Below are 15,832 nucleotides of genomic sequence, written 5' to 3'. Positions count from 1 at the left end.
CATCCAACCTATGAGGTCTGATTCATAGTCCATCTAACCTATGAGGTCTGATACATAGTCCATCTAACCTATGAGGTCTGAAACATAGTCTATCTAAACTAAGAAGTCGGATTAATAGTGCATCTAACCTATGAGGTCTGATTCATTGTCAATCTAATCTATGAGGTCTGATTCATAGACCATCTAACCTATGAGGTCTGATACATAGTGCATCTAACCAATGAGGTCTGATACATAGTCCATCTAACCTAAGAAGTCTGATTAATAGTCCATCTAACCTATGAGGTCTGATTCATAGTCCATCTAACCTATGAGGTCTGATTCAGTCCATTCAACCAATGAAGTCTGAATCATAGTCCATCCAACCTATGAGGTCTGATTCATAGTCCATCTAACCTAAGAAACCTGATTCATAGTCCATCTAACCTATGAGGTCTGATACATAGTCCATCTAACCTAAGAAGTCTGATTAATAGTCCATCTAACCTATGAGGTCTGATTCATAGTCCATCTAACCTATGAGGTCTGATTCATAGTCCATCCCTGCTATGAGGTCTGATTCACAGTCCATCTAACCTATGAGGTCTGATACATAGTCCATCTAACCTAAGAAGTCTGATTAGTAGTCCATCTAACCTATGAGGTCTGATTCATAGTCCATCTAACCTATGAGGTTTGATAAATAGTCCATCTAACCTATGAGGTCTGATTCATAGTCCATCTAACCTATGAGGTCTGATTAATAGTCCATCTAACCTATGAGGTCTGATTCATAGTCCATCTAACCTCCAAGGTCTGATACATAGTCCATCTAACCTATGAGGTCTGATTCATAGTCCATCCTACCTATGAAGTCTGATTCATAGTCCATCTAACCAATGGGGTCTGATACATAGTCCATCTAACCTAAGAGGTCTGATTCATAGTCCATCTAACCTATGAGGTCTGATTCATGGTCCATCCAAGCTATGAGGTCTGATACATAGTCCATCTAACCTATGAGGTCTGATTCATAGTCCATCTAACCTATGAGGTCTGATTCATAGTCCATCTAACATAAGAAACCTGATTCATAGTCCATCTAACCTATGAGGTCTGATACATAGTCCATCTAACCTAAGAAGTCTGATTCATAGTCCATCTAACCTATGAGGTCTGATTCATGGTCCATCCAACCTATGAGGTCTGATTCATAGTTCATCTAACATATGAGGTCTGATACATAGTCCATCTAACCTAAGAGGTGATACATAGGCCATCTAACCTCTGAGGTCTGATTCATAGTCCATCTAACCTATGAGGTCTGATTCATAGTCCATCTAACCTAAGAAGTCTGATTCATAGTCCATCTAACCTAAGAGGTCTGATTCATAGTCCATCCAACCTATGAGGTCTGCTTCATAGTCCACCTAACCTAAGAAGTCTGATTCATAGTCCATCTAACCTATGAGGTCTGATTCATAGTCCATCTAACCTTAGAAACCTGATTCATAGTCCATCTAACCTATGAGGTCTGATACATAGTCCATCTAACCTAAGAAGTCTGATTCATAGTCCATCCAACCTATGAAGTCTGATTCATGGTCCATCCAACCTATGAGGTCTGATACATAGTCCATCTAACCTAAGAAGTCTGATTAATAGTCCATCTAACCTATGAGGTCTGATACATAGTCCATCTAACCTATGAGGTCTGATACATAGTCCATCTAACCTAAGAAGTCTGATTAATAGTCCATCTAACCTATGAGGTCTGATTCATTGTCAATCTAACCTATGAGGTCTGATTCATAGACCATCTAACCTATGAGGTCTGATACATAGTGCATCTAACCTATGAGGTCTGATTCATAGTCCATCTAACCTAAGGAGTCTGATTAATAGTCCATCTAACCTATGAGGTCTGATTCATAGTCCATCTAACCTATGAGGTCTGATTCAGTCCATTCAACCTATGAAGTCTGATTCATAGTCCATCTAACCTATGAGGTCTGATTCATAGTCCATCTAACCTAAGAAACCTGATTCATAGTCCATCTAACCTATGAGGTCTGATACATAGTCCATCTAACCTATGAGGTCTGATTCATGGTCCATCCCACCTATGAGGTCTGATTCATAGGCCATCTAACCTATGAGGTCTGATACACAGTCCATCTAACCTATGAGGTCTGATACATAGTCCATCTAACCTAAGAAGTCTGATTAATAGTCCATCTAACCTATGAGGTCTGATTCATAGTCCATCTAACCTATGAGGTCTGATTCATAGTCCATCCCTGCTATGAGGTCTGATTCACAGTCCATCTAACCTATGAGGTCTGATACATAGTCCATCTAACCTAAGAAGTCTGATTAGTAGTCCATCTAACCTATGAGGTCTGATTCATAGTCCATCTAACCTATGAGGTTTGAAACATAGTCCATCTAACCTATGAGGTCTGATTCATAGTCCATCTAACCTATGAGGTCTGATTAATAGTCCATCTAACCTATGAGGTCTGATTCATAGTCCATCTAACCTAAGAAGTCTGATTCATAGTCCATCTAACCTAAGAGGTCTGATTCATAGTCCATCCAACCTATGAGGTCTGCTTCATAGTCTATCTAACCTATGAGGTCTGATACATAGTCCACCTAACCTAAGAAGTCTGATTCATAGTCCATCTAACCTATGAGGTCTGATACACAGTCCATCTAACCTATGAGGTCTGATATATAGTCCATCTAACCTAAGAAGTCTGATTAATAGTCCATCTAACCTATGAGGTCTGATTCATAGTCCATCTAACCTATGAGGTCTGATTCATAGTCCATCCCTGCTATGAGGTCTGATTCACAGTCCATCTAACCTAAGAGGTCTGATACATAGTCCATCTAACCTAAGAAGTCTGATTAGTAGTCCATCTAACCTATGAGGACTGATTCATAGTCCATCTAACCTATGAGGTTTGATACATAGTCCATCTAACCTATGAGGTCTGATTCATAGTCCATCTAACCTATGAGGTCTGATTAATAGTCCATCTAACCTATGAGGTCTGATTCATAGTCCATCTAACCTATGAGGTCTGATTCATAGTCCATCTAACATAAGAAACCTGATTCATAGTCCATCTAACCTATGAGGTCTGATACATAGTCCATCTAACCTAAGAAGTCTGATTCATAGTCCATCTAACCTATGAGGTCTGATTCATGGTCCATCCAACCTATGAGGTCTGATTCATAGTCCATCTAACATATGAGGTCTGATACATAGTCCATCTAACCTAAGAGGTGATACATAGGCCATCTAACCTCTGAGGTCTGATTCATAGTCCATCTAACCTATGAGGTCTGATTCATAGTCCATCTAACCTAAGAAGTCTGATTCATAGTCCATCTAACCTAAGAGGTCTGATTCATAGTCCATCCAACCTATGAGGTCTGCTTCATAGTCTATCTAACCTATGAGGTCTGATACATAGTCCACCTAACCTAAGAAGTCTGATTCATAGTCCATCTAACCTATGAGGTCTGATTCATAGTCCATCTAACATAAGAAACCTGATTCATAGTCCATCTAACCTATGAGGTCTGATACATAGTCCATCTAACCTAAGAAGTCTGATTCATAGTCCATCCAACCTATGAGGTCTGATTCATGGTCCATCTAACCTATGAGGTCTGATTCATAGTCCATCTAACCTATGAGGTCTGATACATAGTCCATCTAACCTATGAGGTCTGATTCATAGTCCATCTAACCTATGAGGTTTGATACATAGTCCATCTAACCTATGAGGTCTGATACATAGTCCATCTAACCTAAGAGGTGTGATACATAGTCCATCTAACCTATGAGGTCTGATTCATAGTCCATCTAACCTAAGAAACCTGATTCATAGTCCATCTAACCTATGAGTTCTGATACATAGTCCATCTAACCTAAGAAACCTGATTCATAGTCCATCTAACCTATGAGGTCTGATGCATAGTGCATCTAACCTATGAGGTCTGATACATAGTCCATCTAACCTAAGAAGTCTGATTAATAGTCCATCCAACCTATGAGTTCTGATGCATAGTGCATCTAACCTATGAGGTCTGATACATAGTCCATCTAACCTAAGAAGTCTGATTAATAGTCCATCTAACCTATGAGGTCTGATTCAGTCCATTCAACCTATGAAGTCTGATTCATAGTCCATCTAACCTATGAGGTCTGATTCATAGACCATCTAACCTATGAGGTCTGATACATAGTGCATCTAACCTATGAGGTCTGATACATAGTCCATCTAACCTAAGAAGTCTGATTAATAGTCCATCTAACCTATGAGGTCTGATGCATAGTGCATCTAACCCATGAGGTCTGATACATAGTCCATCTAACCTAAGAAGTCTGATTAATAGTCCATGTAACCTATGAGGTCTGATTCAGTCCATTCAACCTATGAAGTCTGATTCATAGTCCATCTAACCTATGAGGTCTGATTCATAGTCCATCGAACCTAAGAAACCTGATTCATAGTCCATCTAACCTATGAGGTCTGATACATAGTCCATCTAACCTATGAGGTCTGATTCATGGTCCATCCCACCTATGAGGTCTGATTCATAGGCCATGTAACCTATGAGGTCTGATACACAGTCCATCTAACCTATGAGGTCTGATCCATAGTCCATCTAACCTAAGAAGTCTGATTAATAGTCCATCTAACCTATGAGGTCTGATTCATAGTTCATCTAACCTATGAGGTCTGATTCATAGTCCATCCCTGCTATGAGGACTGATTCACATTCCATCTAACCTATGAGGTCTGATACATAGTCCATCTAACCTAAGAAGTCTGATTAGTAGTCCATCTAACCTATGAGGTCTGATTCATAGTCCATCTAACCTATGAGGTTTGATACATAGTCCATCTAACCTATGAGGTCTGATTCATAGTCCATCTAACCTATGAGGTCTGATTAATAGTCCATCTAACCTATGAGGTCTGATTCATAGTCCATCTAACCTCCAAGGTCTGATACATAGTCCATCTAACCTATGAGGTCTGATTCATAGTCCATCCAACCTATGAAGTCTGATTCATAGTTCATCTAACCTATGAGGTCTGATTCATAGTCCATCTAACATAAGAAACCTGATTCATAGTCCATCTAACCTATGAGGTCTGATACATAGTCCATCTAACCTAAGAAGTCTGATTCATAGTCCATCTAACCTATGAGGTCTGATTCATGGTCCATCCAACCTATGAGGTCTGATTCATAGTCCATCTAACATATCAGGTCTGAAACATAGTCCATCTAACCTAAGAGGTGTGATACATAGGCCATCTAACCTCTGAGGTCTGATTAGTAGTCCATCTAACCTATGAGGTCTGATTCATAGTCCATCTAACCTATGAGGTTTGATACATAGTCCATCTAACCTATGAGGTCTGATTCATAGTCCATCTAACCTATGAGGTCTGATTAATAGTCCATCTAACCTATGAGGTCTGATTCATAGTCCATCTAACCTCCAAGGTCTGATACATAGTCCATCTAACCTATGAGGTCTGATTCATAGTCCATCCAACCTATGAAGTCTGATTCATAGTTCATCTAACCTATGAGGTCTGATTCATCGTCCATCTAACCTATGAGGTCTGACACATAGTCCATCTAACCGAAGAAGTCTGATTCATAGTCCATCTAACCTATGAAGTCTGATTCATGGTCCATCCAACCTATGAGGTCTGATTCATAGTCCATCTAACATATCAGGTCTGATACCTATTCCATCTAACCTAAGAGGTCTGATACATAGTCCATCTAACCTAAGAAGTCTGATTAGTAGTCCATCTAACCTATGAGGACTGATTCATAGTCCATCTAACCTATGAGGTTTGATACATAGTCCATCTAACCTATGAGGTCTGATTCATAGTCCATCTAACCTATGAGGTCTGATTAATAGTCCATCTAACCTATGAGGTCTGATTCATAGTCCATCTAACCTATGAGGTCTGATTCATAGTCCATCTAACATAAGAAACCTGATTCATAGTCCATCTAACCTATGAGGTCTGATACATAGTCCATCTAACCTAAGAAGTCTGATTCATAGTCCATCTAACCTATGAGGTCTGATTCATGGTCCATCCAACCTATGAGGTCTGATTCATAGTCCATCTAACATATGAGGTCTGATTCATAGTCCATCTAACCTACGAGGTGATACATAGGCCATCTAACCTCTGAGGTCTGATTCATAGTCCATCTAACCTATGAGGTCTGATTCATAGTCCATCTAACCTAAGAAGTCTGATTCATAGTCCATCTAACCTAAGAGGTCTGATTCATAGTCCATCCAACCTATGAGGTCTGCTTCATAGTCTATCTAACCTATGAGGTCTGATACATAGTCCACCTAACCTAAGAAGTCTGATTCATAGTCCATCTAACCTATGAGGTCTGATTCATAGTCCATCTAACATAAGAAACCTGATTCATAGTCCATCTAACCTATGAGGTCTGATACATAGTCCATCTAACCTAAGAAGTCTGATTCATGGTCCATCCAACCTATGAGGTCTGATTCATGGTCCATCTAACCTATGAGGTCTGATTCATAGTCCATCTAACCTATGAGGTCTGATACATAGTCCATCTAACCTATGAGGTCTGATTCATAGTCCATCTAACCTATGAGGTTTGATACATAGTCCATCTAACCTATGAGGTCTGATACATAGTCCATCTAACCTAAGAGGTGTGATACATAGGCCATCTAACCTATGAGGTCTGATTCATAGTCCATCTAACCTAAGAAACCTGATTCATAGTCCATCTAACCTATGAGTTCTGATACATAGTCCATCTAACCTAAGAAACCTGATTCATAGTCCATCTAACCTATGAGGTCTGATGCATAGTGCATCTAACCTATGAGGTCTGATACATAGTCCATCTAACCTAAGAAGTCTGATTAATAGTCCATCCAACCTATGAGTTCTGATGCATAGTGCATCTAACCTATGAGGTCTGATACATAGTCCATCTAACCTAAGAAGTCTGATTAATAGTCCATCTAACCTATGAGGTCTGATTCAGTCCATTCAACCTATGAAGTCTGATTCATAGTCCATCTAACCTATGAGGTCTGATTCATAGTCCATCTAACCTATGAGGTCTGATACATAGTGCATCTAACCTATGAGGTCTGATACATAGTCCATCTAACCTAAGAAGTCTGATTAATAGTCCATCTAACCTATGAGGTCTGATGCATAGTGCATCTAACCCATGAGGTCTGATACATAGTCCATCTAACCTAAGAAGTCTGATTAATAGTCCATGTAACCTATGAGGTCTGATTCAGTCCATTCAACCTATGAAGTCTGATTCATAGTCCATCTAACCTATGAGGTCTGATTCATAGTCCATCGAACCTAAGAAACCTGATTCATAGTCCATCTAACCTATGAGGTCTGATACATAGTCCATCTAACCTATGAGGTCTGATTCATGGTCCATCCCACCTATGAGGTCTGATTCATAGGCCATGTAACCTATGAGGTCTGATACATAGTCCATCTAACCTATGAGGTCTGATTCATAGTCCATCTAACCTAAGAAGTCTGATTAATAGTCCATCTAACCTATGAGGTCTGATTCATAGTCCATCTAACCTATGAGGTCTGATTCATAGTCCATCCCTGCTATGAGGTCTGATTCACAGTCCATCTAACCTATGAGGTCTGATACATAGTCCATCTAACCTAAGAAGTCTGATTAGTAGTCCATCTAACCTATGAGGTCTGATTCATAGTCCATCTAACCTATGAGGTTTGATACATAGTCCATCTAACCTATGAGGTCTGATTCATAGTCCATCTAACCTATGAGGTCTGATTAATAGTCCATCTAACCTATGAGGTCTGATTCATAGTCCATCTAACCTCCAAGGTCTGATACATAGTCCATCTAACCTATGAGGTCTGATTCATAGTCCATCCAACCTATGAAGTCTGATTCATAGTTCATCTAACCTATGAGGTCTGATTCATAGTCCATCTAACATAAGAAACCTGATTCATAGTCCATCTAACCTATGAGGTCTGATACATAGTCCATCTAACCTAAGAAGTCTGATTCATAGTCCATCTAACCTATGAGGTCTGATTCATGGTCCATCCAACCTATGAGGTCTGATTCATAGTCCATCTAACATATCAGGTCTGAAACATAGTCCATCTAACCTAAGAGGTGTGATACATAGGCCATCTAACCTCTGAGGTCTGATTAGTAGTCCATCTAACCTATGAGGTCTGATTCATAGTCCATCTAACCTATGAGGTTTGATACATAGTCCATCTAACCTATGAGGTCTGATTCATAGTCCATCTAACCTATGAGGTCTGATTAATAGTCCATCTAACCTATGAGGTCTGATTCATAGTCCATCTAACCTCCAAGGTCTGATACATAGTCCATCTAACCTATGAGGTCTGATTCATAGTCCATCCAACCTATGAAGTCTGATTCATAGTTCATCTAACCTATGAGGTCTGATTCATCGTCCATCTAACCTATGAGGTCTGACACATAGTCCATCTAACCGAAGAAGTCTGATTCATAGTCCATCTAACCTATGAAGTCTGATTCATGGTCCATCCAACCTATGAGGTCTGATTCATAGTCCATCTAACATATCAGGTCTGATACCTATTCCATCTAACCTAAGAGGTGTGATACATAGGCCATCTAACCTCTGAGGTCTGATTCATAGTCCATCTAACCTATGAGGTCTGATTCATAGTCCATCTAACCTAAGAAGTCTGATTCATAGTCCATCTAACCTATGAGGTCTGATACATAGTCCATCTAACCTATGAGGTCTGATACATAGTCCATCTAACCTAAGAAGTCTGATTAATAGTCCATCTAACCTATGAGGTCTGATTCATTGTCAATCTAACCTATGAGGTCTGATTCATAGACCATGTAACCTATGAGGTCTGATACATAGTGCATCTAACCTATGAGGTCTGATACATAGTCCATCTAACCTAAGAAGTCTGATTAATAGTCCATCTAACCTATGAGGTCTGATTCATAGTCCATCTAACCTATGAGGTCTGATTCAGTCCATTCAACCTACAGTGCATCCGGAAAGTATTCACAGCGCTTCACTTTTTCCACATTTTGTTTTGTTACAGCCTTATTCCAAATTTAATTATATTAATCTTTTTCCTCAAAATTCTACACAAAATACCCCATTGTGACCTTTTGAAAAAAGTTTTCTCGAGAGTTTTGAAAATGTATTAAAATTAAAAAACAAAGAAATCATATTTACATAAGTATTCACAGCCTTTGCCATGAAGCTCAAAATTGAGCTCAGGTGCATCCTGTTTCCACTGATCATCCTTGAGATGTTTCTACAGCTTAAATGGAGTCCACCTGTGGTTGATTGGACATGATTTGGAAAGGCACACACCTGTCTATATAAGGTCCCACAGTTGACTGCATGTCAGAGCGCAAACACCAAGCATGAAGTCAAAGGAATTGTCTGTAGACCTCCGAGACAAAATTGTCTCGAGGCACAAATCTGGGGAAGGATACAGAAAAATTACTGCTGCGTTGAAGGTCCCAATGAGCACAGTGGCCTCCATCATTCGTAAATGGAAGAAGTTCGGAACCACCAGGACTCTTCCTAGAGCTGGCCGGCCGTCTAAATTGAGCGATCGGGGGAGAAGGGCCTTGGTCAGGGAGGTGACCAAGAACCCAATGATCACTCTGTCAGAGCTCCAGCGTTCCTCCGTGGAGAGAGGAGAACCTTGCAGAAGGACAACCATCTCTGCAGCAATCCACCAATCAGGCCTGTATGGCAGAGTGGCCAGGCGAAAGCCACTCCTTAGTAAAAGGCACAAGGCAGCCCGTCTGGAATTTGCAAAAAGGCACCTGAAGGACTCTCAGACCATGAGAAACAAAATTCTCTGGTCTGATGAGACAAAGATTGAACTCTTTGGTGTGAATGCCAGGCGTCATGTTTGGAGGAAACCAGGCACTGCTCATCACGAGGCCAATACCATCCCTACAGTCAAGCATGGTGGTGGCAGCATCATGCTATGGGGATGTTTCTCAGCAGCAGGAACTGGCAGACTAGTCAGGATAGAGGGAAAGATGAATGCCGCAATGTACAGAGACATCCTGGATAAAAACCTGCTCCAGAGCGCTCTTGACCTCAGACTGGGGCGACGGTTCATTTTTCAGCAGGACAACGATCCGAAGCACACAGCCAAGATCTCAAAGCAGTGGCTTCAGGACCACTCTGTGAATGTCCTGGAGTGGCCCAGCCAGAGCCCAGACTTGAATCCGATTGAACATCTCTGGAGAGATCTGAAAATGGCTGTGCACAGACGTCTCCCATCCAACCTGATGGAGCTTCAGAGGTACTGCAAAGAAGAATGGGCAAAACTGCCTAAAGATAGGTGTGCCAAGCTTGTGGCATCATATTCAAAAAGACTTGAGGCTGTAGTTGCTGCCAAAGGTGGTTCTACAAAGTATTAAGCAAAGGCTGTGAATACTTATGTAAATATGATTTCTTTGTTTTTTAATTTTAATAAATTTTCAAAACTCTCGAGAAAACGTTTTTCACATGGTCACAATGGGGTATTTTGTGTAGAATTTAGAGGAAAAAGATTAATTTAATTCAATTTGGAATAAGGCTGTAACAAAACAAAATGTGGAAAAAGTGAAGCGCTGTGAATACTTTCCGGATGCACTGTATGAAGTCTGATTCATAGTCCATCTAACCTATGAGGTCTGATTCATAGTCCATCTAACCTAAGAAACCTGATTCATAGTCCATCTAACCTATGAGGTCTGATTCATAGTCCATGTAACCTATGAGGTCTGATTCATGGTCCATCCCACCTATGAGGTCTGATTCATAGGCCATCTAACCTATGAGGTCTGATACACAGGCCATCTAACCTATGAGGTCTGATACATAGTCCATCTAACCTAAGAAGTCTGATTAATAGTCCATCTAACCTATGAGGTCTGATTCATAGTCCATCTAACCTATGAGGTCTGATTCATAGTCCATCCCTGCTATGAGGTCTGATTCACAGTCCATCTAACCTATGAGGTTTGATACATAGTCCATCTAACCTATGAGGTCTGATTCATAGTCCATCTAACCTATGAGGTCTGATTAATAGTCCATCTAACCTATGAGGTCTGATTCATAGTCCATCTAACCTCCGAGGTCTGATACATAGTCCATCTAACCTAAGAAGTCTGATTAATAGTCCATCTAACCTATGAGGTCTGATTCACAGTCCATCTAACCTATGAGGTCTGATTCTGGGTGGCTAAACAGGCGCTTATTTATGCTTTTCCAGCAAAAATTACACCTGGCTCTCCATACCAAAGTCTGCTCCTGTCACTTTGCTTACAACTGAGGATGGGCAGCGATATAAAATCATGATGCCAGGGAGCTTAAACAGGGCATCAGAAGGAATGGGTTGCTGCAGTAGATAAAAAGGATCCATTACAGATTTGGATCGTGTGCCTATGGTGTGACTGTAATATACTCAAAACAGCAGGCCGTACAAGTTGTGAAAGTCCACAAACTACTGCGCTGTCTCCTGTACTGGTGAATGTGGTTGTCACAGTCAAGCATACATCTCCATCTAGTGGTCGATTAGAGAAGTTATTTTTCACTACCCTCATCAAGGTTATCTAGATTTTAGTAAAGAGAAGCAGGATGGCTTTTTCACAGCCCCGAAGAATATTTCTTTACTCGAACACACAATTCAGTTAGGATAATTTAAAATGTAACAGATGTTTACAACAACAAACAGTTAATACTGTTACGGCGTACATGTAGACCTGGTACATTTGGTCGTGTTGGGGACAAATTTCTTACTGTACACAAAAACATAAAATCACACCCCTGCTCTTGTCTTTGTTGTTCAACGACTTTAAGCTCCGGATGTCCCGCCCCTTAAGCATGACGCAATATGATCGACGTGGCGTTCAACCAGTATTGAGTCTGCTTCGCACTTGATTGACAGGCGTTTTGGCGAATGGACACGCAAGAAAAAATAGCCATGGCGACAGTGCCCTGTCTGCTGATTTGCAACCCGCCGAAACGGCGTCGGGGAAGAAGGAGAGCTTCGATCGGTTCGCCATGGACTGGTCTAGGATCAGTACGGTTTAAATACGACTCTAACCATAGAGCGGTAAGTAAGAATACTGTCAGCAAGGTTAGCCTTATAAATCGTAAGCAGCCGACTCAGAGGAGGTTTGGACGTGTTGGTGGTGCGAAAATGAACCATATTACATTTCAAACATGACGGTTGCCCGTCGAGGCTTTGGCCTGGCTCGGCCCGGCTACTGTTGACGAAAACAAGTGGATTATCCTTCCTCTTAAAGTCTGCCCTTACACATGGGCTTCTCCGAGGAGTGTTGATTTTGTACTAGCAAAAAACGTCTCGCCACGATTTACCTTTCATTTAGGTGGCAAAAACATCCGTAGCCTGTTCTTTCCCCTTAAATGAAACGGACTAGAAGAAGAAGCACCTGGGTTTCAGCACAAAGTCCGCTAAGCTAGCTTAGCTCTGTTGTTAGCCTACGACAAAGTTCACTTCCACGCGGTGGCGATGCGTGATGTCAAGAGGGCGCATGAAGTGCTTTCTCAGGTTATTGAGCTCACTTACTGGCTTTTCGTTTTGTTTACATGGCAATAATTTACACCTTAATTGCCATGGCTTGAAGTCACTACTTAATTCGAAGTTACGCAACTTTGAGTAAAGGTGAACTACTGAAGGTAAACGAATGTAAGACGCTGTAATTGTTGCAGTTAATGTTTTGTTTCATATTTCTACAGTTACTGGCCCAGTGCTTCTGTGAGGAAGCTGCGACTGTTTTGAAAGTAACCTAACTGTAAACGCTAACTCAGAAAAGTGAATGATTTACACGAAGAAAGAAGAAAGGATTAAAACTATATAAGTAAAAGTTATTCATCTCAGAAAAGACTCTGGAGATGGATCCGTCTTCTGGGATGCACATGCCCACTGTACCCCCGAACAGTGAGGTGGTCCATGTGGCTGTTGGGAATCCCATTATCACCATGTATCAAACTCCACCTCAGCCCCCAAACATTGCACAGATTATTACTCAGCATGTCATACCGCAGGATGTTTCCTGTCAAGTTGTACCGCATACGGTTCCATCGCAAGTTCAGATATCATCTCAAGCCCAGACTCTATTGCATGGCCACGGCCCACCCCGTCAGCCTCAAAGCCATGGTCCGCCTCAGAGTCTTGGACAGTCTCAAAGTCTTGGGCAGTCTCAAAGCCATGGTCATTCACAGACCCATGTGCAGCCCCAAACCCATGTGCAGTCACAAAGCCATGGGCCGTCTCAAGGCCACGGGCAACTACAAAGCCATGGTCCCTCACACATCGACATTCCAACGCAAGGCCCTCCAGAGAGCCAGAGTATACCAGCCTCTCAGGATGGTGCCAGATCATCATTGCAAGTTCCCTTTGCAGAGGTTGCCTCCCTTCTGGATCCTAACATGAAGAGCTCAAAGGCCCGGAAGTACCAAATCCATTATGAGGAAGTTAAACGGAGACTTGAGCCACCTGAAAAGATGTCTCTCAGGTCTCTTGCTGCCTACACTAGAGTGAGTCGAGGTCCAGCCAGTAAAAAAACCCTCCTGGAATCACTGAATGTTTTTGGCCTTTCACCAAGCACCAACACAGCAGTGTCCAGCTCTTTCTCTAAACTCACTGAAGGTAAGGTTCAGCCCTACACATCCATGAGATAATATGAAAAAGCGTTTAGAGAAATATACTGATTCAGATTGTAAATTTTCAACTTGTCTTCTTGGCTTTGCCTGGAGTGTATATTGTAAAAATATTTTTAAGATACTTTATCCTTTTGTTTCAGGTGACACAGCAGCACTATGTAAAGATATGAAGGACTTTGCCTTACAGTATGTGGATTATGAAAACATGGCAAAACAGTTACTGCCTGAGACAAACCAGGTGCAACACTGGTCAAAAATAATTGAAACAAGGTAATGTTAGAAGGTGTAAAATGAACTTTGTAGTGTTATGATGTTGTTTCCTTGTGGAAATGGAGGAAGAGGAGGATATGATTTATTTATGTATACTTATGTATTTATTTTGTTTCTTAGGAATTATCTGGAAGAGATGCGGAAAGTTTTCAAAGATCCAGCAAACAGCCGCTTGTTTTCCAATGTTACACATGGCCTCGGCAATGGAATGATGGATGTAGCGCTTGACCTCATTGATGATGTAATTGATCGGCAGATCCGCATCCTGTCCGGGAACACAGATCCCAAGCCTGAGCTGCCAGTGAGGAGGATTCGGAAGCGCACCCGTAAACCTAAGGCCACCACAGAGGATGGCAAACCCAAAGAGAAGGGCAAAAGAGGCAGGAAGAAAGGAAAGCAGATGCGATTGGATCCTGCTGTTCCACAGGTTCCACAGTCCACAGACATAGAGAGCAGTGTCCTGACCCTGGTGTCTGTGGGATACGAGACCATATCGAGTGGCCTTGGGGCCACCAACGCTGGCCTGGCATAATCTGAGCCTGAGGGACACTGAGAGTGCAGTTGCTTTAAAGCACGTTTTAGTTTTGCATTGTTCGATTTATCATTTCCTTTAATGTTGGCTCTAAAATGATGTTCTGTTTTTGAACCATGTCAGGTGTAGAAAAAATAATCAGTCTTTTACCAATTCATTTGGTGATTCAGAGTGTTTTTTTCTTTCTCAACAAGGACAGTTCAGTTAAAAAATCTTTGCATATCTTACGTTTGTTTCATTGTTTTTGTTTTAAGTGACGATTAAATGTACACATTACTGCAGTAAAGTCTTAGGCAGGCAGGAAATTTGTTTAGAATGATTGAACTTGGCAGTCTGTGTGTTTAGACAGTAACATGCCATTAGAATAAATAAATAAATACAAACAAACATTAAGTACAGTAAATTCTAGCAAGATTATTCATCTTTAAAAAGTTATTAATATCTTGGCTCAAAGAAAGCAAGTTTGGTTCCTGACTTCTCAGTGCAGTCAGACATTGCATTGATTTGTTGTGTTTCATCAGTAGCTCACCTAATTTAATTAAATGAATTATCATTGAATTATCATTGTTGGTGTTATTATTATTATTATTATTATTGTAATAAATATTTACTGCTCAAATGAATATCTTTACAAATAATTTTCTCTGATGCCTAAGACTTTTGCACACTACTGCTCATGCAGCATATATAAGGTAGGAATACATCAGAACAATTTTTTTTAAGCAGCGTAGAATCAGTGAAGGTGAATTATGAAACCAATGCTGATTGTTACTCTCGATTCTGGTTTGTAATAGCAGAGCAATGTAAGTTGAATAATGCCATATCTTTTACGTAGGATGACATATTTCCAATGAAGTTATATAATATTTATATATTTTCTCTTGTTTGATTGTATACGTGTGGTGTACTGAGTATCTAGTGAATGGTTGTAGGCTGTATTTGAAAGTACTTCAGATTGCTCATTTGCGTGTATTAAAAATGAACATTTTTTACTGATTTGTTTTACTGTCCTCTCTCACTCATTTGTTAATATCTTTATGTATTCATGTCAATTGCCTATTATCAGTTTAATTCAACATAGTGAATTGAATTACTGTTTTCCTGCGCTTTTTAATTTTTTAAAGCATTATTTCTATAGACTTTTTACACAAGGCATCAAATTTCTCCCAAAGTAGATTTACTGCTAACGTCTTATCCTCCAATGAATCCACAGTTTTACCAAT

General features: G+C 40.6%; 1 protein-coding gene across 2 annotated transcripts; it reads left to right on the top strand.

Moving 5' to 3' along the window:
• Positions 1-12,134: 12,134 nt before the first annotated feature.
• On the top strand, positions 12,135-15,605 carry si:ch73-127m5.2 (uncharacterized protein LOC561202 homolog). 2 transcript variants are annotated; one of them, XM_017696117.2, is made up of 4 exons: positions 12,135-12,233; positions 12,881-13,793; positions 13,948-14,077; positions 14,198-15,605. In XM_017696117.2, exons 2-4 carry the CDS (start codon positions 13,037-13,039, stop codon positions 14,607-14,609), a joined length of 1,299 nt encoding a protein of 432 aa, XP_017551606.1. In that variant the 5' UTR covers positions 12,135-12,233; positions 12,881-13,036; the 3' UTR covers positions 14,610-15,605. The 2 variants fall into 2 exon arrangements, with proteins under 2 accessions (XP_017551606.1, XP_017551607.1); XM_017696118.1 differs by lacking the exon at positions 12,135-12,233 and adding an exon at positions 12,244-12,692.
• Positions 15,606-15,832: the final 227 nt, after the last annotated feature.

This window comes from Pygocentrus nattereri, chromosome 13 (genome assembly GCF_015220715.1).
Source record: "Pygocentrus nattereri isolate fPygNat1 chromosome 13, fPygNat1.pri, whole genome shotgun sequence".
Lineage (NCBI taxonomy): Eukaryota > Metazoa > Chordata > Actinopteri > Characiformes > Serrasalmidae > Pygocentrus > Pygocentrus nattereri.
Note: the sequence above shows the minus strand (reverse complement) of the source record. Positions and strands in the feature narration are given on the sequence as shown.